Here is a 25,837-nt window from a genome sequence, read left to right as displayed (position 1 = left end):
ATTTACTATTCCGACTACTTTCTCTTTTATTCCATATGAATTTTATTCAGTTGACTTTCTACCATACCAGCTTTGTTGATTCTGTTGTCTATTTCCATATTTAATTTACCATCTTCACTAAAAATCATGCCTAAGTAGCTGAAATGTTTTATTTGTTCCACAGGTTGTCCGTTCAAAACGCAGTTGACATTTTCAATGATTCTGCCTATTTTCATTGTTTTTGTCTCTTTATTGCTGACCTTCATACCATATCTATCACAACAGTTACTCAATTTAGTCAGGGAATCTTGCAGACTTGAAGCGGATTTATTTAGAAGTATAAATACATCGTCTGCATAAAGCAAAGAGCTGACATTACATCTCCAATTTTGATATCATGTTTAATACCACTTTCCTTCATAATGTGATCCATATAGATAATGAATAACAGAAGAGATAATGTACATCCTTGTCTCACACCAGATTAATATTAAACCATCTTCCTGTACTTACTTCAATTCTAACCTGCCATGTACAGGATGTTTAAATAAGTTTTTATAATGGAATACTGTGAGCAAACATATAAATACAAAATTAATACTACCACTCAGGTCATTTGTACCCACTATAACTATCATATTTTCTGCATCATGCACTTTCTTTATTGCTAAAGCCACTCTATCTATTGTTCCACCAGCCAAGCACTCCATACCCTTAATCATAGAATCACCATACAGGGTGTTCGGGATAAATTTGACAGTTTCGTAAGGAAAAAGAAAATCTTCTTTGTATCTATTAAATTTAATGAATTGACAAAAAAACATTACAGGCAGAGTTAATTACAATACTATCAACAAGATTTACTCAAAATAACCACCATTAGCATCGATCACAGCTTCAATTCTGCTTCGGAACCTCGAACAAGCTGATGCTACAGTCTCCCTGGGAAGGGCCGCAAAAACTGTTTTAATTTTATCCATTAACTGGGCTTTTGTATTACTGGAAGTGCGATTGGTGTCTTTTTCAACTGCGCCCCATACAAAATAATCCATGGGGTTAAGGTCTGGGGAGTTTGGAGGCCAAACATTTGGACTGGTGAAGTCGTAGAAATTTTCAGACAACCATTTTTGACTTTTCCCAGAGGTGTGGCAAGGGGCCGAATCCTGCTGCCATACATACGGCCTACCATTGGCTACCCTTGTTATCCAGGGCTTGACTACAGTTAGCAACTCCACGAACAAAGCCCGAATTCCAATGCCAGGGTTCTTCAACACCTGTTCCTGCAGATTTGCGAGGAATTCTGCTGTACGAACGCAATCAGATCGTCTGCTAGGGATCTTTCTTCTTGCTACATCCTCGTAGTCACCATTGCAAGTCTCTAGTTCATGCCTGATTGTTTTTACTGTATTCAGGGAGCATTGGGCAGCAGTCGTAATATCCTTATTTTGATGGCGGGCACGAATCATCATGATACAAGTTATTCTCTTCCATGATTCAGGTGGGTTCCAGCTATCCATCCTTTCTGACATCTTGTATATGAATGAAGAAGGGTCCAAACTTTTAAATGAAGAGAAGTGTGTGTTAATACATGTAACTTACGGAAAAATATAATTAATTATAAATATGTCAAATTTATCCCGAACACCCTGTATATTGTACCACTCATAACTTCATTCAAATCCAAACAAGGCATCACTCCCGGCCTCATTTTCTACACTATTCAGCATGACCATCCCAGTTTCATTACTTTCCCTCAACACTCTTTTACTTACTCCCTCACTTTCCACGTTTCTTCTCATTTCTTCAAGACATCTTGTGCTTTCATTCTGTTGACTCCCAATCAGTTCCATTATAAAAACTTATTTAAACATCCTGAACATGGCAGGTTAGAATTGAAGGAAGTACAGGAAGATGGTTTAATATTAATGATTAATATAAATGACTTGCAACTCAAATAAAGACTAAGTATTGCTTGATATAATGCCCCATTGACACCATATAACTGTAGCATATTGAATAGCTTCTGTCTTGGCACCTTGTGATATGCCTTTTCCAGATTGACAAAACTTAAGTATAGATCTTTGTTATATTCCCATGATTTCTCAACTATTTGTTGTAAAGTGAAGATCTGATCCTGACAGCTTCTATTTGGCCTGAATCCAGCTTGTTCTTCACCAAGCTTTTCTTCCACAATTCTTCTCAAGTATACTAGCATAAATCTTCCTTCAATTCTAACTGCTGACTTACAACTCAAATAAAGACTAAGTATTGCTTGATATAATGCCCCCATTGACACCATATAACTGTAGCGTATTGAATAGCTTCTGTCTTGGCACCTTGTGATATGCCTTTTCCAGATCAACAAAACTTAAGTATAGATCTTTGTTATATTACCATGATTTCTCAACTATTTATTGTAAAGTGAAGATCTGATCCCGACAGCCTCTATTTGGCCTGAATCCAGCTTGTTCTTCACCAAGCTTTTCTTCCACAATTCTTCTCAAGTATACTAGCATAAATCTTCCTTCAATTCTAACTGCTGACTTACAACTCAAATAAAGACTAAGTATTGCTTGATATAATGCCCCCATTGACACCATATAACTGTAGCGTATTGAATAGCTTCTGTCTTGGCACCTTGTGATATGCCTTTTCCAGATCAACAAAACTTAAGTATAGATCTTTGTTATATTACCATGATTTCTCAACTATTTGTCGTAAAGTGAAGATCTGATCCTGACAGCCTCTATTTGGCCTATTTTTAGCAGGTCTGTGGAATGAACCTTATGAGAATAGGTTGAAGATTTGTGGGTTGCAGAAATTGGTCAATAGGCAAAGGAGGGGTGATATGATTGAGACATTCAAATTACTGAAGGGTTTCTATAAGATTGATCCAGAAGATATTTTTGAAAATATGACTGGTGGTGGGAGGACTAGGGGCCATGAATGGAAGCTGTGCAAGAGCGTGATTGACAAGGGTGTTAGAGCCAGGTTTTTTACTTGGAGAGTGGTGAATGAGTGGAATAAGCTTCCAGAGTCTGTTGTGGGTGCTACGACCGTGAATGAGTTCAAGGCAAGGTATGATAGATACTGTGTGAATGTCGAATAGTTGTTCTTGACATGATGTTAGGGCCTCCCTCTATGAGTCTGTCGACTCCTTGGAGTTGCCGGAACAATAATAATAATAATAATAAATCTTACTCGGAACACCCAGTAATGAAATGCCTCTGTAATTCTCACATTCAGTTTTATTTCCCTTTTCATGTATGGGTACTATGAGAGCTCTACTCGAATCATCGGGAATTTGTCCCCTCTGTCCAGGCTTTCTGAATTATCCAGTGCAGCCACTGTAAGACTTTTATACCACTATACTTCAGCATTTCTGGCCGAATATCATCTACTCCTGCTGCCTTTCCACATTTGAGGCCTGTTCTAGTTACTTCAGCTAAAGTAATCTCCATAGTCCTAATTTCTCTATTCAACACATTTATCTCAGTTTTAATTTCCAGATCCTCCTTACTGAGCACTTCCAATTCCTCTTGCAGGAGATGAAGGTCGCATTTCATTTTCACGAACTCCTGCCGAAGCTCTTCTGCTGCAGTCCTGATGTCTGCTTCCATTCCTAATCGCTCCAGTCTATCCCAACACTTCTCACATAAGTTGACGTTTTCATTCTTCTCATTTAGCCAAACAGTCCACAGATCCTTCACATTCTTCAGCATATTCATATAGCAGTTTCTGCAACGCATCAACTGCAAAAAATCCACAGCAGAGCCAGATTTTCCTATAGAAGTCCTCCGAGCAGCTGACGTACGTCTCTTTTTGAATGCCATTTTTAGATGCTGAAGTAGTGAAACAAACAGCAGTGAAAACACAATATATACAGCAAAGTTTCAGACAATAACACCCCTGAAGGATATTTTTATCCAACGAAGCACAATTACCAATATACTGATTTTTTGACTACAGGAAATTGATGAGGCTAGGGACTTGGAGATAATAGTGGACAGGACAGGTGAACATGCATGCTAGCAAGTAAAGTTAGGAAAGTTGTTATCCCTCTGTATAAGGTTATGATGCAGCTACTTGACTACTCTACATGGCCTTGCTCACCTACACTTGGATATCAAGAGGGGGGGGGGAAAGGAATCAGGTGTGAGTGACAAAGCAGGTGGCAGGTCTATGAAATGCTCCCTATGAGGATAGGTTGAAGGTATGTGGGTTACAAAGTTTAGTTGATAGGCAAAATAGAGTGGACATAATCGAAACTTATAAGATATTAAAGGGGTTTTCTAAAATTGAAGCAAAGAAATTTTTTAATTCATGACAAATTGTTAGAGAACTAGGAGTCATCTGTGGAAGTTGTATAAGGGTGTTGTTATTAAGGATGTGCAGACTAGATTTTTTGCATGGAGAGTCATGAACACATGTAATAGATTACTAGAATTAGTTGTGAGTGCCCTGACAAAGAATGTGTCTAAAGAGAGAGGGGTATGATTTTTGCATGCGTAAAGATTAGTGCGGGTCTCCCAAAATACGTCTCCAGACTCCATAGCGATACCAAAAAATGAATAATAATATTGAGGTAATCTGTAAAATATTTACTAAAATAAAGAGCCAAAAGGCTTCATTTCAGCTATGCAAAATTATATAATTCAAGTGGATATTCAATTAAATCCAGCATTATTTCAAAGCTAAATGCAGAACAAAAAGTTTCATACGAAATTTGACCAGAGAGCTTACAGGAATACACTCGCCAGCATTTACAAGTTGCCCTAGTGCAGACCTTATAGGAGACATGATTGCTTGCCCAAGCATTCATATATTCGCCTTCTATATATCCACTTGATTTATATAATTTTGCTTCGGTGAAATGAAGCCTTTTGGCTCTTTATTTTAGTAAATACTTTATGCATCGACTGAGAATTTGCTTACAAAAAATACACTTCTCCGACATTTTGAGTTCCTTAGTACTGAACGAGAGTTTTTGCTCTCTTAAGGTTTCTGCCTGCTCTCTGAAGAGAACCAACCAGTTCGAAACAGCTATTAAGCCAGCGAAACCTTATCAAAATGGACCAATAGAAGGCAAATGTATGGATGCTTGGGTAAGCGCTCATGTCTCCTATCAGGTCTGCACTAGGGCAACGCGTAAATGCCGGTGAGTGTATTCCTGTAAGCTCTCTGGTCAGATTTTGTACAAAACTTTCATAGTCTCTGCATTTGGCTTTGAAATAATGTTGGATTTAATTTAATATCCACTTGGTTTATGTGATCTGTAAAGTCTTGACATTTTGAGATAGATTAATGGGAGGCTGCGTACACTCTTGGAAGAACTATACTGGAGGAAGTGGAAAAGGCAAGGGATTTTGAGATGATGGTTGATAGAAACTTGAATTTCTTGGGCACGTTACAAAAGTGGTAAAGGTAACATAGAGGACTCCTGCAATACTGAGAAGGATTCTGACCCACAGAGATAGATGAGTTGTGATTACATTGTATAAAGCCCTAATCATTTTAGTAAATTATGTAGATTACTGCCATGTTAATAATAATTATATTAATTTCGCAACTTTCACCCTTCATATTAACATCATCATCTAGAGCAGGGGGTCTTCAACCTTTCAGACAGTGCAGGCCGCATTAAAAATTTCAACGAAGCCCACGGGCCACTAAGCTGTACTCCGGTATTTTGAATTGTAAGATGCTTTCCAGATTCACAAGGAACGCTGTGCATTTGATACTTTACACAAAATCCTATAATAATAAACAAATCAGCTTTAAGAGCGTAGGTAAGAGTCGAGTTCATGATAAGTAAATACAATCAATATTTGAAAAAAGATAATTTAAGGAAGAAAACATTCATTTTTTACAATGTCAATGGGCAACTTGGCAATGTTTTTCCTTGACCAGCTCGTCGATGTTGGAAGTTGCTATGTGCAAAGTATTCTTGAGATGTTGGTCTGTAATCTGAGTTCTTGTCTTGGAACTTCACATCCTTCATTCCGGAGAAGAATTGCTCATATAAGTATGTGCTTTCTAACAAAGGCACATATTCAAAGCATGCTGGCAAAGATTAGGGAATACGTCCTCAGAAATGTTGTCTTTGTAAAATGTAAGCAAGGCACATTGAATAATTTTTCTCTCAAAGAAGAGTTGTTTTGTAGTTCAAGCAGCTCCATTTGTACTGAGCCTGGCATTTTGGCAGCATTGACACTGAATGGCATTGAAAATAAATCTAAAGATGACTGTTCATTGCGAAAATCACTAACTCTCTCTTCGAACTCACTTCACAACACGGCTAATTTTGTAGCATAAGAGATGAACAGTTGGACTCAGTGAGAAGCTGAAAATGAGTTAAGTCTTTTTTTTTTGCGAGTTGTGCCTCCCAAAGTTTGAGCTTGGCCACAAAAGCTTTGATGTGACCAAACACAGTGTGCACCAGTTGATCTTTGGATTGTAGCCGTCGGTCACAAAGGCAAAGTCTGTCATCCACTTCAGATCATTAAATTCCACAATCAGATTCCTCTCGGTTTGCATGAACTGTGTATTTTGCTCCTTAAGTCAAATGTAATGAAAATGTATTTTTTTTCAATGATTCATGGAAATTTCATTTTCAATGAATCATTTCAGAATTGGAATCATTCGCCACGTAATATGGGCTATGAAGGCCAAGAAAGTTAGTGATTCCAATTGGAATCACTAACTATGCCAAATATTGCAATACTACTGTGAATTTTCCTCACAATTGCTGTAACTGTTGCTAGTTGTGAGATTTTTCTGAATAAAATTGATTAAGAATTACCAACATTACTATGAAATAGACTTTGCCGATGTCATCGACAATTTTACTACAGAAAAGCAATAAATAACATTTTAGAATGTTGAAATTAAAGTTTCACTTCAAAAATAATTATAGTATTTTAATTTATTTCCCTATACATCATTTTTGACTTTTTGTAGTATTTCTGGTGTCTACTGAGAGGGGTGGCAAACTCAGAGACCGCCCCGGACGGCAAAATCTCTAGCTACACCACTGACGACTTTCATGACATGAGAATGTCACGAAAGTCAATAACTTTCATGACATTCTCAAATCTAGTAGTTTCATGCACAAATTTTCTTGTTGGATTAAACAATTGGTGAAATGGTGGTAACGGATGAAATCTTTTCCTTCTAGTTCCGGTTCTTTCCGTAGCAGTGCAACAAACCCTTCGTTCTTTCCCACCATAGCAGGGAAATGTATAGGCACGATTTGAACCTGCAGCCTCTTGACTGGAGAGCGGATACACTAATCACTTGGCCAACCAGGCCAGCTGGAGAATACACGTCTATATTATTATTATTATTAACATCTGACCTTCATGGAGTTAGAGATTCATTGTGGGAGGTACACACTATTGCACACACTGCTCATCCAACCTTGACTTAAACTGAATCAGTGTGTCTATATTTGCAACACACTCACCAACCACTCTCCATGCAAATAACCTTTTCCTCACTCCTCTGCTCACACCCTGCTTATACAATTTCCAGTGATGGTCTCTTGTTCTACACTCTCTCCCATTCTGTGAAAAATTATAATATAAATAATTATTTATATTATAATGTGATCTCAATACCGAAAACTTCCCATAGAACTGCTAAACTACAGAAACTTACGTTTAAATTTCCTCTATGTCAAAATAAAAACCCCATACTGACTAACTTACATGTCTCATTAATATACACATATGTACATATATATTTTATTTTCTCAAAAGCATCTATGTACATTCGGACGAACTATTTACATATATACAATAAGTACATAGCATGCTTATTTCGGTTAACAATTTTCATTTACAGCATGATAATGAATACAATAAAATAATACAATATACAATAACATATATGCAATAAGTACATGGCATGCTTATTTCAGTTAACATTTTTGGTTTATGTATTTATTTATTTATTATTATTTACATTTTTTTTTTATTTTTTATTTTTTTATTTTTTTTATTTTTTACAACATGATAACATGCCCAATATCTATTTTCACCTAGAGTCCTGTGCAATCTTTTGGGCAGTTATTTTGTCATTTAACATCCATTGAAATATTAACATATTTTTACCAACTGAAAATTATAAGACATATACTTCCTCTTATGCAAATAGATCTGTTCATTACTTACAATATTTCTACACTTATATATACATATTTACATTATGTGTTTAGTTTTCTATTCCATTATTTTTTTCTTTCAGAGTGAATTGTATTGGCTTGTTTTCATGTTTTTTCTTTATGGTGGGTCTTTTATTTCTATTATTTGTATGTTTTCTTCATATTCATCAGAGATAAGGCCTGTCTTCTGCCATTGGTGTTTGGTTATCTTTTTTCTGTTTATTGTGTCTGTTATGATTTCATTTACTTGTTTGTTAAGTATCAAAACAGAAGAAAGTTATGTGGAATTATAAGGCAGGTCACTATCATAGACTTCGAAACCAGCTTGCAGCAGTGAAATGGATGAAAGAATTTAAAGGAAGAGAGGTCTTAAGTGCATGGGAGATACTTAAGAAAAAATTGTTGACAATAATGACAGACTTTATACCTTGAGTGAAGAAGATAAAGCAATTTGGAGTGAAATGGATGACAAAAAGAATAAAAGGGGAATTGCAAAAGAAAACGAGATATTATGGAAGGCATATAAAGAGAGAGGTGGAGAGCAGTTTCATGAGAACATAAGGCTCAGGCTAGGAAAGTGATCAGTATTGTTTTAAGAAGAGAAAAATTAGAATATGAGGGGAGACTGGCACTGCAATCCAAGAAGAATCCCAAGGAGTTTTTTTTTTTTTTTTTGCTATGTGGTGAGCAGGAGGGAAAATGATAGTAGATGAATTATCTTGCAGTATGGAGATGGGAATCAGGTGGCAAAGCAGATGACATTGTTTAGGTATTTAATGATTATTATTATTATTATTATTATTATTATTATTATTATTATTATTTGACACCTCCAGGGAGTCCAAAGACTCATCAAGGGAGAGTGTGCCAACAGCATCGAACAATTGTCCCCTTCCAACTACTAACCGTGCTCAAACTTACTTAACTGAGCCATTAGTAGCAGAGGCGCTACCAATTGACCAACCTTCATTAGTGTGTTCTGTCCTTATACTACAGGCTTTATTCCTAGAAGGATAATGAGTGGTAAGGTGTTAGAAGTGAATGAAGAGGATGTATTCCAAATCCTGAGTACACTAAATATGTATAAGGCAGGGACTAGATGGAATTTTGCCACATATTTTAATGGAATGTCTATGGAACTGACTGTGCTGCTAACCTGACTGTTTAATGAAAGTCTTGTAATGGGCAGGTTCCTAGAAATGGAAGAAGGGTAAGATAGACCACATGGCAAGTTGACAAGTACCATTGCATAAGGGTGGTGGTAGAATGGAGGTATCAAACTATAGGTCTGTTTGTATTTCTTCTGTAGTTGTTAAGATTTTGGAAAAATTGGAGAATTTTTGGAGAAATTAAGAACTCATATACAGAATTGGGCAGGTGAGGGTGATATGATTTATGCAGGCAGTAATAACAGCAGTGGATGAGGCAGTAATAACATCAGTGGATGAGGGTAAGGCATAAACTGTCATTTTTTTTGGATTTTTCCAAAGCATTTGATAGGGGGGCCACATGACAAGTTGATTTTTAAGTTGCATCATATGGATTTGGATAGATTAGTGGATTGGATTTGTGATTGGCTCTCTGATAGATATCAGAGAATCGTATATGGAGGAGCAATGTAAAGAAATAGGAAGGTTGCAAGTGGAATTTCACAGAATTCAGTCATGGGATCATTGCTGGTCAATCTTTATGTCAATGATAATGTTGCACATCTACAGGGAGATATTTATTTCTTTGGATGATGTGAAGAATGGGATAATTATTATTAATAATAATGCTGGTGTTTTGGCTCTTCAAGAGGATTTGAATAAGTTGGAAGGGTGAGCAAATCATGGGGATGTCAGCTTAATCCAACTAAATGTTAAAAGCATATATCTAACAGATAAGCTTAGGTGTTGATGGTTATTCATGACTTATTTTTTAAAAGTATTAACAACACCAAACAATTTTATCAAAGAGATGTTTTATTAACTGCTTATATTTTGCTGAATTTCAACTCAGCATCATCAGAGCACAACACACTTGTACACGCGACAGAGTGAGTGAAATGATATAATTGCAATGGACAAAAGATCTAAAGTTCTATTTTTTGGTGTCCTCTAACGAGGAAAAAAAAAAAACCTATGTAGAAGTTTCTCTTAGGATAACAGTCTCCCAAATTTTTGGCAAATTAATGCAACCATATTTGTTAAGGTTGGGAGAATTCTTCAAAGCCATTGCTGACTGAAAACATAATCTTTCAGATCTGTAATGACTCCTAAATAACACATTCGTTTTCTTCTATTTAATCCTGTGTGAAGGAGTGTCCAAAGCGTGGTCTGCTAATCCTGACTTGCCATAGTATTAGTAGTGAATGTATTTTTCATGTTCTTCCTGTTTGCCCATAATAGGCCAAGTCACAGTCACAAGGAACTTCATACACTCCTGGGTGTGCTAAAGGGTGAAGTTTGTCCTTAGGCGAGCAGATCAGATTTGCCAGCTTGACATGAGTTTTGAAAGTGGTGCGAAGGCCATGTTTCATCAATACTTTGGCTATCTTTTCTGATGTACCTCCGGAATAGAAATGGTCATGTGTTCTTGTGTATTAGGGAAGGGGGGGGGTAATGGGACTATGTAGTATTTTATCTATTTTGTAGGGATTATAGCCATTGGCCAAGAACGTATGGCGAAGATATTGGAGTTCTGTGGTCCGAGCTGTATCGTTAGAACAAATGGCTCTGGCTCTGTGTGTAAGTCTTCTTAAAATGCCATACTGTTGGACTGGATGATGATGTGATTGTTTATGTAGGTATCTTCCTGTGTGTGTAGGCTTTCTGTAAATGGAAAAAGATAGTGATCCATCTGAAAGGCGGGTGACTAATGTGTCAAGAAATGGTAAACAGTTATTCAATTCTTTTTCTACTGCGAAGTGGATTTTGGGGTGTTGGCCGTTTAGGTAGGTGACAAACACATCCAAAGTGTCTTGTCCATGGGGCCAGATGACAAACACATCATCTACATTGCATAACCACACTAGTGACTTATATGTAGCTGTGGTAAGTACTTTGTTTTCAAAGTGTTCCATGTAAAAATTTGCTAACAGGAGGGAGAGGGAAGAACCCATAGCAGTACCATTAATCTGTTTGTAAAATTTTCCTTCCCATGTAAAGTAACCTGCATTAATAGTAATTTAAATAATTCAAAAATATCAGGGGGAAATTTAGACTTCATTAAATCAAGAGTATCTATAAGTGGTACATTGGAAAAATAAAGGGGTGACATCATAACTAACCAGTAAGTCTGAATTTTTTAGGATAAGATTTTTAACTTGTGTTTTGAAATGGACTGAATTTTTTACAAAAGCAGAGGAGTTGTCAGTAAGGGGAGCAAGCGACTTGGCTAAATGCTGGGCCAGTTTATATGTGGGACTATCTATGCTATCGACTATGGGGGTGTAGGGGGATATTAGTTTTGTGGATTTTTGGTAATCCATAAACACAGGGTGGTTTAACATGAATTGGTTTTATTTTCCTGATGATTTCTTTGGGCCATGATGTCACTTTTTTCAGTAATTTTCGGGCCTTTTTCCTTTTAGACATAGTGGGGTCTCGATGTATAATTTGATACGTGGAACTGTCACATAGGAGATCTTGCATTTTTCTGTTATACTCTTCTTGATTCATGATAACTGTTGCATTTCCTTTATTGGCTTTTCTAATAATAATATTTTTATTCTTATATAACTTTTTAGGGCAGTTATTTGATTACGTGCCATATTGCTTTTTGGAGGTTTAGCCTTGTTTAGAATACTTGCTATATCTTATGTTAAAAGGATGTATTTCAACATCTCAGAGAATTGCATCAATGTTGAGGAGAACATTGACCACGAGAGATTAAAGTGTGCTGGTCCCATTGTATAAAGCTTTGATCAGACCACATATGGATTTCCCTGCTTAGATGTGGTCACTGGGATTTGGAGGGAATGAAGTAACCTTGGAGAGGGTGCAGAGACGAATAATGATGTCAGGTCTGTACAACATTCATTATAAGGATAGACTGAGGGTATGAGGACTGCACAGCTTAGTGAAAAGAAGGCAAAGCTGGGATATGATCAAGACAGTTAAGCTTTTAAAGGATTATTATATATTAACATGAAAGGCTATTAACACTGAGAAGATTTTTACATATGGTAGAACGAGGGAAAGGAACAAGGACAAGAGGCCATCCCTGGAAGCTGCAAAAGGAGGTGGTGAGTAGAAGGATAAGAAGTTAGTTTTTTGCATGGAGAGCAGTAGGAGCATGGAATGCATTGCCTAAGAGGGTGGTGAACGTGCATACTGTGGATGATTTTAAGAAGTGGTATGATAGACATTGTATTCACTAGTGTTGACCTCCTGCAATGAGTCTTGTGACTCCATGGGGGGTCAGGAAAATAATAATGTAATAATTCCTTAATATTAGTATGAAATCTCTTGCTGCCTTATTAACACGGCCCTTAAGACTATTTGTGCCAACTATCACTATTATTTAGTTCACATTTACAACTCACTTCGTTGTTTTAGTCATGTTTTCTGTCATTTCTCCAGACAAACTCTTCTCTAGCACTCTACACATTTTTAATCACTAAATCTCCATACATCAGACTCCTTACAGCTCCATTCATTTTTCTCTTACTGGCATGCTTCAGTTTTTCCCCATTCACACTTAGTCTTCATTCTTTCCTTTTTTCCTGCCTTCCACCTGCTTCTATATCCCTTGTTTGTGCCTCATATGCACGTACCCTCTGTTCTCCTACACATATATATTGCACTTTTATATCTAACATCCCTGGAAGCTGCAAAAGGAGGTGGTGAGTAGAAGGATAAGAAGTTAGTTTTTTGCATGGAGAGCAGTAGGAGCATGGAATGCATTGCCTAAGAGGGTGGTGAACGTGCATACTGTGGATGATTTTAAGAAGTGGTATGATAGACATTGTATTCACTAGTGTTGACCTCCTGCAATGAGTCTTGTGACTCCATGGGGGGTCAGGAAAATAATAATGTAATAATTCCTTAATATTAGTATGAAATCTCTTGCTGCCTTATTAACACGGCCCTTAAGACTATTTGTGCCAACTATCACTATTATTTAGTTCACATTTACAACTCACTTCGTTGTTTTAGTCATGTTTTCTGTCATTTCTCCAGACAAACTCTTCTCTAGCACTCTACACATTTTTAATCACTAAATCTCCATACATCAGACTCCTTACAGCTCCATTCATTTTTCTCTTACTGGCATGCTTCAGTTTTTCCCCATTCACACTTAGTCTTCATTCTTTCCTTTTTTCCTGCCTTCCACCTGCTTCTATATCCCTTGTTTGTGCCTCATATGCACGTACCCTCTGTTCTCCTACACATATATATTGCACTTTTATATCTAACATCCCTGGAAGCTGCAAAAGGAGGTGGTGAGTAGAAGGATAAGAAGTTAGTTTTTTGCATGGAGAGCAGTAGGAGCATGGAATGCATTGCCTAAGAGGGTGGTGAACGTGCATACTGTGGATGATTTTAAGAAGTGGTATGATAGACATTGTATTCACTAGTGTTGACCTCCTGCAATGAGTCTTGTGACTCCATGGGGGGTCAGGAAAATAATAATGTAATAATTCCTTAATATTAGTATGAAATCTCTTGCTGCCTTATTAACACAGCCCTTAAGACTATTTGTGCCAACTATCACTATTATTTAGTTCACATTTACAACTCACTTCGTTGTTTTAGTCATGTTTTCTGTCATTTCTCCAGACAAACTCTTCTCTAGCACTCTACACATTTTTAATCACTAAATCTCCATACATCAGACTCCTTACAGCTCCATTCATTTTTCTCTTACTGGCATGCTTCAGTTTTTCCCCATTCACACTTAGTCTTCATTCTTTCCTTTTTTCCTGCCTTCCACCTGCTTCTATATCCCTTGTTTGTGCCTCATATGCACGTACCCTCTGTTCTCCTACACATATATATTGCACTTTTACATCTAACATCCTTAACATTTTAACCTATTTACTCTGTTTAATAATGGCCTTTGATACATATTCATTTGATCTGATTAATTACTTTGTGATATCTATTCAGGACATTTTAATATTCATGACTCGTGTATTAAATTTTTTCAAGCTTAACATATTTTTGAATGCTATGAAATAATGATAAAAATTTAATCAAGTAGTAGTAATTCTTGCATAATTTTTATTTGTTTATTTTTTAATAGAAAGTCCTGTTCATGTACCTGAGGTTGCAGAAGTTCAAATGGAAATGAAAGAATCTCTTCCTATAATTGCTGAAGAAATGGTAGTATGTTATTTTTACCATAATGTTAAATTTAAACAGCAATTTATTACATTTCTGAGACAGAATAAGTGCACTATAGAGTACAGAGAGTGAGGATGAGGGGAATTTTATTTGTGCTGTTTGAATAAATGTTTGCAATATATACTGTATAAAACAGAATGAGATTTTTTTTACTTCCAATTTTTTTTCTATTATTTATTAAACACATTATTACTATTATTTGGTAACCTCCAAGGAGTCAACAGACTCATCGGGAGGGAGGAGGGCACACTCAACCTGCAACATGTCTACTATAGTTTGTCAATGCATTCCACTCATTTTCATATAAAAAATCTATTCCTCATGCCCTTCTTCACCACATGTTTATACAACTAACAGGGATGACCTCTGGTTCTTCCCATCTTAACATCCACTCTTTTTATAATTTCTTCTGTATGAATTTGATAGAATCCCTTAACTAACTTGAAGATCTCTATCATATCTCCTCTTTTCCTCCTATCCACCAACCTCTGTAATCCACATTCTCTCAAACACTCTTCATAACTCTTCATGTCGGCCTGATTAGCCAAGTGATTAGTGTATTGTTCTCCAGCCAAAAGGCTGCGAGTTCAAATCTTGCCGTGGGCATGGATGTTTGTGATTATGTGTCAAAATACTAGTGGTGGTCGGCTGTAGATGGCATTGGTATAAATGATGAAGGTAATTGTGGTTGGTGGAGTGGTGAAGACAGAAAGTTGTAGAGTATACGTCCTCCCTTGATGAATCTTAGGACTCCCTGGAGGTGTTACATAATAATAATAATAACCAACACTACGGAGTCCTGATATCACTTTGATTATTTATCTTTGGACCAGGGGAGAATTCTCCATGTTTGCTGCACAAGCTCGTTCATTGAGAAAGAAGTAATATTTATTTGTTAATAGATGCATGCATTTACAAGCATTCCATTTAGGCTTTTATTTTTGTTAGACAGAAGACGTCTTAAGTTTGCCTGGCAATAATTGAGCTTTGCATTGTGTATCAAAGGCCGATGCTTGCTTGTCTAGTCAAAGCTACCTTGGCTTGCTCGGTTGTGGGAGCTTCCATGTCCTCGCTACAGCACTGTGATTTCATGCACGCTCATAGCCATTTCTGCTCCCTTCATGTCGTCTTAACCCTTTAATCGATACGGTCGAGTTAACTTGAGCACAGGAAAAAATGGCAACCTTGCTACGATCGAGTTAACTTGATTTGAATGGTTGGCCCACCTCCCATATTCAGACAATTTCTTAGTAGAAAGAATGATCATAAGATATTCAAACTTCGCAGGTAGGTTCCGCCATCTATTGCCAACCAATTGAAATTTATTTGACTTGGGTTTCTGTCCTTGTATAACATCTAAAGAGAAAAATTTGAACTGATGCAACTAATCATATTAAGCTCCTCCATAGCGCAATTAAAAGAACGACAGTACATTGTGCCCTTCGATTGGAAAAGGCCTAAGTTCAATTCTCGTCGTGATGGGAGGAATCTTTATATATGGACTTTTTCAATCAATGGTGAGTTAGCTGATCTCATATGGAGGTAGCAGGATTTTTTCTCCCGGAAACTTTGGTTTTTTTCAGCCCGCATACAGATAAATCGGCCTTTCAGAACACATGGAATTTACAGACAAAAAATACTAGTTGTGGTGGAGGGCGGTAGATGGCGTTAATGTGGATGATTGGTAGTAGAGGTTCGGGTGGAGACCGAGAGTTGTACAGTAGGTGTCCTCCTGCAATGAGTCTTCGGACTCCTTGGAGGTGTCACGAATAATAATAATAATAATATGCAGCACAATGCATAAACCACGTGACTGCAGAGATTTCCGGGATGTCACAATATGGCGTCTACTAATAAATATCCTCGTTATCTTACTGATGATCAAATTGATGAATTGTTAACAACAAATGAGTCAGGAGAAGAATTGTCCGAGTTAAGTGACTTGTGTACTTCAGATGAAGAAGATCCTGGTGATTCTACATAAATTTATGTGTGTAATTTGTATAAGTGGACACCCCTTGATTATGCAAATTTTATAAAACACTATTATTTCCATTTTTGTTAGTGAACAAGTGTATATCAAGAATGTATGATGCTGTCTGGACTTCTTACTTCAGTAAGAATTTTAATCGATTTTATTTATAAATTTTTTGCAAAATTCATTCAGCACCATGGAACAATGTCAGTAAAATATAACGTCAGCAGTTAAAGGGTTAAACACAAGGCCATGTGCAGTCAAAGTAGCTCTAGCTGGTGAGCTTCAGCCAGCCTTTACAAGTGTGCGTGTTGCTTGGGAAAATTAAGTTCATAAAGAAGAACTGTAGGGTAGAATTTGTATTCAAGTAGCTAAATTAAAAAAGGTAGAATATCATTTGTAAAATAAATGTTGTATTTGTACGATTAAATGTATATACATTTCTAAATATATAGTTTTAAATGGTTAGTAATTCATTATTCTGCTAATCAGACTTCAATCACACCTCTCTCTCCCTGAATGATAACAAGAGCAAGCGTGAATTTTAAGACCAGCATTCGCCCCTGCTTTGGAGCCTCTCTAGTGTTTCCACATCACAATGAAAACTAGGTGATCAAATCTCAGCACAATAATCCATATGTGATCTGACCAATGCCTTATATAGAGGCACCACCACCACCTCCTTATCCCTACATGTAAAGGTATTTTTTATCTCAGCAGCAGTAATATGCAGTCTTTGCAGCATGTGCGATGTACCCTCGGAACTTCAGTACATTGTCTACCATCACTCCAAGATTCCTAATCTCATCCACTTCCTGAAGTACCGCTCCACCAATATGGTAATAACCTTATATCTCTGTATCCCTGAGTGTAGCACTTTGCATTTATTAATATTAAAACTGCAACCCCACTCATTTGTTCAAGCTAAAAATGTATTCAAATATTCCTGCAGACAAATAACATTAGTAATAGTACTGGTAATTCTACCTAACTTGAAAATCCCCAGTCAATCTACACGAAATATCATTAACAAATAAGTTAAACAGTAGGTGCCCAAAAACAGAACCCTGAGGCAAGCCACTGGTCACCTTCCTTTTTTAAGACACGGCTCCATCATGCACAACTTGCTAGGTATCGTTCAAGAGCCAATTTCCAATCCATCTAACCAATATACTATTTATTCCTATCCTCTGCAGCTTGTATATGAACTTATCATGGGATAATCTATCTAATGCATTTGCAAAGTCCAAGAATATCAGTGTATATGATTCTCCCTTATGCAACACATTCGTCATCTTATCATAAAACATAAGCAGTTTGCTAATACAAAACCTGCCCTTCACAAATCCATTCTGACCATCATAGAGAATCTCATGTTGATAACCCAATCCTGTATTCTATTTCTAACCAACTTTTCTAACACTTTGATCACAACTGCAGATATAGAACTGGACTATAATTGGAAACTTCTGTTCTCAAACCATGTTTGTGAGATGTATTATTTTGCCTTCTTTTCACGTCTTAGGATCCTTCCCCAGTGCAAGATTTTCATTAAATAACCAGGACAAGGGCATCGCTAAATTTTTTGCACATTTTTTTAAAAATACATGGTGATATGTCATGCATTCCCACAGCCTTATTAACATCTAACCCAGTGTTTCTCAACGTTTTTTGGATCATGCCCCACCTCAACATCTCAAAGATCTTGATGTCCCCACCTCAATGTCTCAAAGATTTTGATGCCCTCCTCTAGCATAATAGTCAGCCAAGTTCTGAAAAAGTATAATATAAATATGTATAAATATGTGCATGTACATTTTCTAATTGTCCCCCAAAATATTCAAATTTGCCCCCCTGTGGGGTGTACACCCCACGTTGAGAAACACCCATCTAACCCAAGCAACACTTGATACAACTCTGATTTGTTCACCTTTAATTCTCTTAATTCTTGCCTCCCTTCTACGTGTTGCACAGCATCATTCACACCATTACAATGTACAGTGATGAAGTGTTTGTTAAATAATTCCACTATATCATTTTATTATTATTATGTGACACCTCCAGGGAGTCCAAAGACTCACTGAGGGAGAGTGTGCCAACAGCATGGAACAATTGGCCCCTTCCAACTACTAACCACGCTCAAACTTCTTTAACTTTTTGCCATTAGTAGCAGAGGCTCTAACAATCGACCAACCTTTGTTGGCAGAAATAACCTTACTCTGCTACCACAACTATCTGCCAGTATCAAATTCCTCTTGCTTGCCACATAGCAGAAAAATTCCCTTGGATTAGCTTTGACCTGACTGGCCTCTCATATTCTACTCCTCTCATATTCTACTTTTTCTTTTTTAAACATGCCAAAGTCACTCTTCTGGCCTGCACTTCATATTCTTTGTGAATCTGTTCACTGAGAACTGCCTTGTACTTCCTCCATAACTTCTTTTGTAGCACTGCTTGCTTGATTTCACTGTTCATCCATCTAATTCCTACTCTATTTATTCATTTAACTTGGTATTCACTTGGTATGCATTGCTTGTGTTAGATACTGCCTTATCATTTCCCATGCACTGTCAACAACTTTTCTACACAATTCATCAACCCAATGTATTGATGCTAGTTCACTACAGATCTTCTGATAATCACCTGTCTTATAGTTCCAATAGATTTCACCAATAGATGGTAGTGTTGATACCTCATTCACAACCACATCCTCTGAAGGTATCACCAATCTAATACACTGATAAACCCCGTTTTGCTTCCATCACATGCTACTTTAGATAATTATCCCACTGAAGCTCAACAGATTCGCTCTCCTTGTTATTACTATACACTGTCACTTCTTTTCACTTCACATTCCAATAATTAAAATCTCCCATTAGGATCATCTTCCTTTTACTTTCCCAACTAATTTGTCTAAACATTTTACAATCAATACTTGGAGACATTCCCTGGCCTATAACAGCATCTTATTATATATACTATTCTATTGATCCCAACTTCACACCAGACATCTTCAGAATCTTCACACGTACTACTATTTTCCACTTTGACTCTTGAATGACACAATTCCTCTGCTACCATTAACAATACTCCCCGCTCCTCGCTTCATCTTCCTATCCTTTTGGAAAATTCTGTATCCTACCATTTTAAGTTCTGACAGTATATCATTATTATTATTATTTGTGACACCTCCAAGGAGTCTGTAGACTCATTGCAGGAGGACACCCACTGTACAATTCTCCGTCTTCACTACTATACCAAACCTCTACTACCGATCATCTACATCAATGCCATCATCCTCAGTCAACCTAGTTTCACTTATGCCAATTATCTTTGATCAGTGATTCAATCAATGCTACAAACTCAGCCGCTTTATTTCTGATATTCTGTACATTAGTATACAAGCATAACAGTTCTCCACTCTTTGATGCCATACCATCAACACAATCACGCTACTCTCTCTCTGCTATAGTGCACTTCTCTCTTCATTCTGATTCCCTGATCTTGACTCTGTTTTCATTTATATTCCTATCCTGCCCACCATTTTGCACTGCATCACTTTGCTATAATCACTTCACCTTTGTATCCATCCTCTTCCTCTCCTTCCACAACCTGCTTCTCAACCTTTCTCTGACTCTTTTACTGAGTGACTGAGTTAGTAAAGAAAACAAAAGTAGAGTATGAGCAGAAATTGGCAAATCAGGCAGAGTTTTTTAGATGTGGCAAGTAGAAGGAAGAATGATCATGGTAAGATGAAGTTAATGGATAAAAGTGGCTAAATAGTAACTGCTGAAGAAGACATTGTTGAGGTATTCAGTGTCAATTTATAAGCGTGTTTCATCCTGATCAGGGAGGAATCATGAGGAAATCAAGTGTAGATACATAGGAGGGGATGGCTTGTTTGTGAGTGAGCAGGAGGTGTTTGAGGAAATAAATAACCTTGATGTCAATAAGGCGATAGGATTTGATGACCACACATCTTAAGGGAATGTTCCATTCCCTTAAGATGTGTGGTCATCAAATGTTCATACCTACTACAACTACGAAATCGTAGTTGTAGTAGGTATGAATGATTTAACTGGCGATAAGTTCAGTATGAGAAAGGACATGAAAGGGTTGCTGAAAGAGGCAAGAGTGAAGAGTGAGAGAGTGAAAATCGTTGGTATTTTACCTCGCTATGATAAAAATGAATTAAAAAGAAGGGCTACGATGGCAAACGATTCGATACATAGACTGTGTAGAAGGAATGGTGGAGTGAGTTTGAGGGAAGATTGGATTTGTATAAGAGGGATGGCCTATACCTGAATGCGTTTGGTATCAGGATTCTGGAAAAACTAATAACTGGTATGAGACCTAACACAGAGTCAGGGGAACTAAATTCTAAAGGGAGGAATGGTATGAATGTGAGTGTAAGAGCAACAATGTTATATAACTGTGTTAATGGGAATAGGCTTTGTCATGGAAATGTTGACAAGGAGAGAACGATTTCGACTTTGTGTTCGTCAGGATTGGATCCATCATATATGTGAAATGATGCCTACATGTGTAAGGCATTAGAGAAGAATAGAGATCTGCAAATTGTCCAGCTTTGTCAGGCAGACTGCAAACAAGAGTATACAAAAGAACATGCAGGTAGATTATTATGTCTGTACACGAATGCTAGGAGTATCAGAAACAAAAGGGGTAGAGTTTGTTGCCTTAGTCAATGTGTTCCGACCTCAGATTGTAGGAATTAATGAGACCTGGCTATCAGAATCAGACATACTAACTGGTATCGAGTGTCATGGGTGCAGTATTTTAGGAAGGATGGAATGGATAGGAGAGGAGGGGGTGTGCTGCTAATGATATCGGATGACTTAAATCCAGTTAGAGTTGAGACCTATGAATGTAGTAATGCTACTAACAATATTTCATGTGGCAGTGAATTTGAAGCCATCTGATGTGAGGTGGAATCTAACAAGACAAATTACATAGTGGGGTGTTGTTACAGACCTGGTGGATCGGTTGCTGGTGATGAAGAAATGCATCACCAAATAGAAAATATGAGCTTGAAAAGAGTAATCATAATGGGAGACTTTAATTATCTAAATGTTGATTGGGTAGCAGTAGAATCTCATGAGAAGAATCAAAATGCATTTATTGAGCTGTTGCGGAACAACTTCCTCAAGCAGAATGTGACAGAAGGAACTCAAAGTCAAAGAGTGTTAGATTTGATTATAGTGTCAGAGGGCATTTCAGTTAAAGACGTAACTATTCTGCCTCCAGTTGGTGACAGTGATCATGTGGTACTCACTTGGGAAGTGACTAAGTTTATGAATGTTCCATTCAGAAAAGGTTACATGCTGAACTACACAGCAGGAAATTATGACCAACTGAGAAGTATACTGAGTTCAGTACAGGTAATCTCGTTGCTGGCAGTAAGCTCCATACGAGTATACTCGTAGCTGGCTTGTGTGGCTCATATACCAACTACGAGTATACTCGTAGTTGGCAGCGAACATGTTAAGTATTGTTTAAATGTTTCCCATGCACTGTCAATATTCTTTCCATCCAGCAACTGATCCCATTCCACTGAACTCAGTATACTTCTCAGTTGGTCATAATTTCCTGCTGTGTTTAAATGTTTCCCATGCACCTGTTCCCGTACTGACTTTGAAGAAGTGAAATTGCTTGGCATAGAGGAACAAACTATGATGAAGTAGCGTGGCAGCGAACGTGTTAAATGATGCGATATCAGAATGTGTCTCGAGAGTTCAAAGAATAAATAGAGTACGATTTAAATCGATGTGTATTAAGCAAGAGATTTGTAAGAAAACGACGATGTGAAAGGAATACCGTTTGCATAAGGATGACATCCGTTATGAACATTATAAGCAGCAGGCTAGAATAGTTACAACTGTTGCATGGAAAGCAAAGTCTGATAATGAAAAGAAACTGGCTCCACATGCTAAAGACAACCCACAAGAATTCTATCGATATGGTGTAAGTAAAAGAAAGAATGAATATGAAAGAATAACTCTTCTAAATCCAGACGGTTACAGGAGCAGAAGAGGTTGTTCAGTTAATGAGTTCCCATTTTGTTAAAAGCTATCAACCTGGTGAACGCAACATTGAGCTCACTTTTATCTCTTCACTAGATGAAGAAACGCAGGTGTGTGAGGCCGAGGTATTAGAGCTGTTGCACAAACTGAATAAGAATTCAGCAATAGGGACTGATGGAATATCAGCACATGTGCTAAAAGAGTGTTCAGCTGAACTGGCCATTCCTTGACTAGGATGTTTAATATGAGTCTCAGAACAGGGAAGATTCTGCAGGAATGGAAGGAATGTATGGTAATTCCATTGCACAAGGGTGGTGAAAAGACCAATGTATCCATCAATCGACCAATTAGTATCTCAGAAGTGGTGGTGAAGATTTTGGAAAAATTGGTCAGGGCCCGCTTTCAGAAATGGGTTGACAGTGAATCTACTTTGCAATGAACAACATGGGTTTACTAAGGGAAGGTCATGTTTTAGCAACTTGTTCACATTCTATAACAATGTTACCATTGAAGTAGACAAGGGGAATGGATACACCATGATACTTTTGGATTTTGCTAAGGCTTTTGACAGAATACAGCATGGCAGACTACTGCATAAATTGGAGAAAATGGGGTTGGGTTATACAATATTAGAATGGATAAGAGGACGGCTGACTGACAGATATCAAAAAATGGTATACGGAGAATCTGAGTCTGCAAGGTTTAAGGTATCAAGTGGTGTACCACAAGGATCAGCACTTGGTCCACTGTTATTAGATCTGTACATTAATGATATTGGGAAGGATTTGACAAGCGATATACAGTTATTTGCTGATGATGCAAAGATAGGTAGGGTAATCAAGAATGCTGCTGATATGCAGTCTTTGCAGAATGATTTGAATAGGCTGGAATTGTGGGTATGGGAAAATGGGTGTCAGTTCAATGTCAGTAAATGTAAAGTCATTCATTTCAGCATGATTAGATATTCAATGTCGTATTATATTGGTGGATTAGGCTAGAAGAAACTGATGAGGCTAGTGATCTTGGAGAGTTAGTAGATAGGAAGTTAAAGTTTAGGGGGCCATGTGGCAAAGATTGCAAATACAACTCAAAAGATAATTGCAGTGCTGAAATGAATGTTCACATGTAAAGATAAGGATGTTATTTTGCCTCTTTACAAGGCCTTGATAAGACCTCTCTTGGATTATTGTGCACAGGTCTGGTCTCCTGGGTTCATTGTATATATTGGAGAGAGTACAAAGGAGAGTGTTTAAAATGATATCAGGATTGTGGAATACTGATTATGAAGACAGATTGAAAATTTGTAGACTGCAGACACTCACAAACAGGAGAAAGGTGGGGGGGGTGATATGATTGAGACTTATAAACTTGTGAAAGGGTCATACATGATTTCATTTCATGGAATTTTTCAATTTATTGAAGGGGGGGGATGAGAGGGCATCCTTGGAAGCTGAGAATGAAGGCCACCAAGATGGGTGTGAGGGCTAGATTTTTCTCTCAGAGGGTGGTGCGTGATTGGAATGGATTGCCATTGGACATTGTGAATGCAAGCAGTGTGAATGAATTCAAGAATAAGTATGATAGCTGGTGTGTGTAGTGTATGGCCTCCCTCGATGAGTCTCTGACTCCCTGGATGTCTCTCTTAATAATAATAATAATAATAATAACATAAGAAAAAAACACAAGGAAATTTACAGAGGGATAATTACTTCTGACAGAAAGTGACAGAGCAAACCCAAGATTGCAATGGTTGATGTGGTGATATCAGTGGATTTGCCCAAATGGATAAGTAGAATGTGTTCTTGAATTTTGGAAGCAACTAGCAATAATAAGTGTTTGGTTAAGAACTGTAAAGCAAGTGAAATTTGGCAATCTTTGAAAATATCTGGAGATAATACCATTAAATCAGAATATGCAAGAGAAAGAAGTTGGAAACTCATAGGAAACAATGTTTGAATGAATGAGTATTAGAGTCATTCAATTTTACTTCCAATTTATTTTCCTCTTATTCATTAAACACGACATATTTATCCTTATAATAATGTGCATTTTATCTAGTGAGAAGAATAAATTTGCATATTGTCAATAGTTATGAAATTTATGATGATTGTGGTGGAGTCTTCAAAACACATTCATTTGATTGGGTACAGGCAGCCCTCGGTTTACTCCTCACTTCTGTTCCTGAAAAAACGGGCATAAACCGAATCGGCATAAAACGAACCCAATTTTAATGGGAGGTACAAAGTTATGTTCCATGTAGTCAAAAAATATGCACATGAAATATGTATAACATTATTATATTTAAAGCTTTAATAATACATACATATATATTTGTTAAAATAAAATCATTAATAACAAAAACAAAACAAAATTATATACAAAAAATATGGAACTTTGAAAAGATATTACATATTTCTATATTGAAGTTCCTGGTTTCGGATCACCTCCATTTTTTTTTGAAAAAAGTATCCAGTGTTAACTGCCTAGATTTTCTTTTTCTTTCTTTAAGGAGTTCAGTGTTTGGTTGAATAGATGCGATTACACTCTTTTTTATGTTCGCATTCCATTTCCAATCGTGGTCCATTTCGCAGAGTTCATCAGTCAGTGTCTCTATGCTTGCAAGGATACACTGTAAATCGGCCATTTTTATATCTCTCAGAGGACCTTCTTCATTTTCTTTCTCCTCCTTTGGATGTTGACTTAATTGTTCGGCTAATTTTTTACGTCTTCATTAGAAAGCGGTTTATCATGGTTCTCTAAGGCTTCTGTCACATCTTCAGCTGTAATATCGTTCAATCCCATCTCTCTCATAAGCTTGGTAATGTCTTCAATAACATTCTCCTCTTGCTCTAATTTCTCGAAGTCGTGCATAAATGCTGGAAGAAGTTTTCACCATGCTCCTTTTAAACACTTTGCTGACACTTTGTTCCACTGCCTTGATGCTGTTAATGCCCTTCAATATATCGACCGCTAATAGTCTTTAATAGTTTTTCCTGAAGTGTCCAAGACTCTTACATTTTCATAAATGTTATACAGAGGTAATAGGCTTTGAAGATTGATATAATCCCCTGATCCATTGGTTGCAAAAGCGATGTTGTGTTTAGGGGCATGTAAACAACCTTGACATCCAATGGCGTTCTTACTTCAGCAAGGTTTTGAGGATGTATGGAAGTGAAATCTGGACAATAAAACAAAAAGACAAAGATTAATAACAGCAGAAATGAAGTTTATGAGAAAAACTGCAAAGTATATCCTATTTGATCACAAAATAAACAAAGATATTATGAAAGAATTAAACCAAGAACCAGTAATAGAAAAAAATTAAAAAATATAAGCATAAATGGAT

At 37.0% G+C, this 25,837-nt stretch overlaps 1 protein-coding gene across 3 annotated transcripts in view; it reads left to right on the top strand.

The window, feature by feature from the left end:
* The window catches only part of LOC150108796 (uncharacterized), a 478,706-nt gene that overhangs the window by 349,410 nt on the left and 103,459 nt on the right, over positions 1 to 25,837 (top strand). For 2 of the 3 annotated variants that reach the window (XM_090403304.1, XM_090403307.1), the window contains exon 13: positions 14,375 to 14,457. In XM_090403304.1, coding sequence (XP_090259430.1) covers positions 14,375 to 14,457 — 83 coding nt within the window. The remainder of the gene's footprint in view (positions 1 to 14,374; positions 14,458 to 25,837) is intronic. The other variant, XM_090403306.1, reaches the window with a different exon arrangement.

This window comes from Typopeltis vanoorti, chromosome 2 (assembly GCF_054136105.1).
Source record: "Typopeltis vanoorti isolate ZY-2024b chromosome 2, IOZ_Tvanoo_1.0, whole genome shotgun sequence".
Lineage (NCBI taxonomy): Eukaryota > Metazoa > Arthropoda > Arachnida > Uropygi > Thelyphonidae > Typopeltis > Typopeltis vanoorti.
Note: the sequence above shows the minus strand (reverse complement) of the source record. Positions and strands in the feature narration are given on the sequence as shown.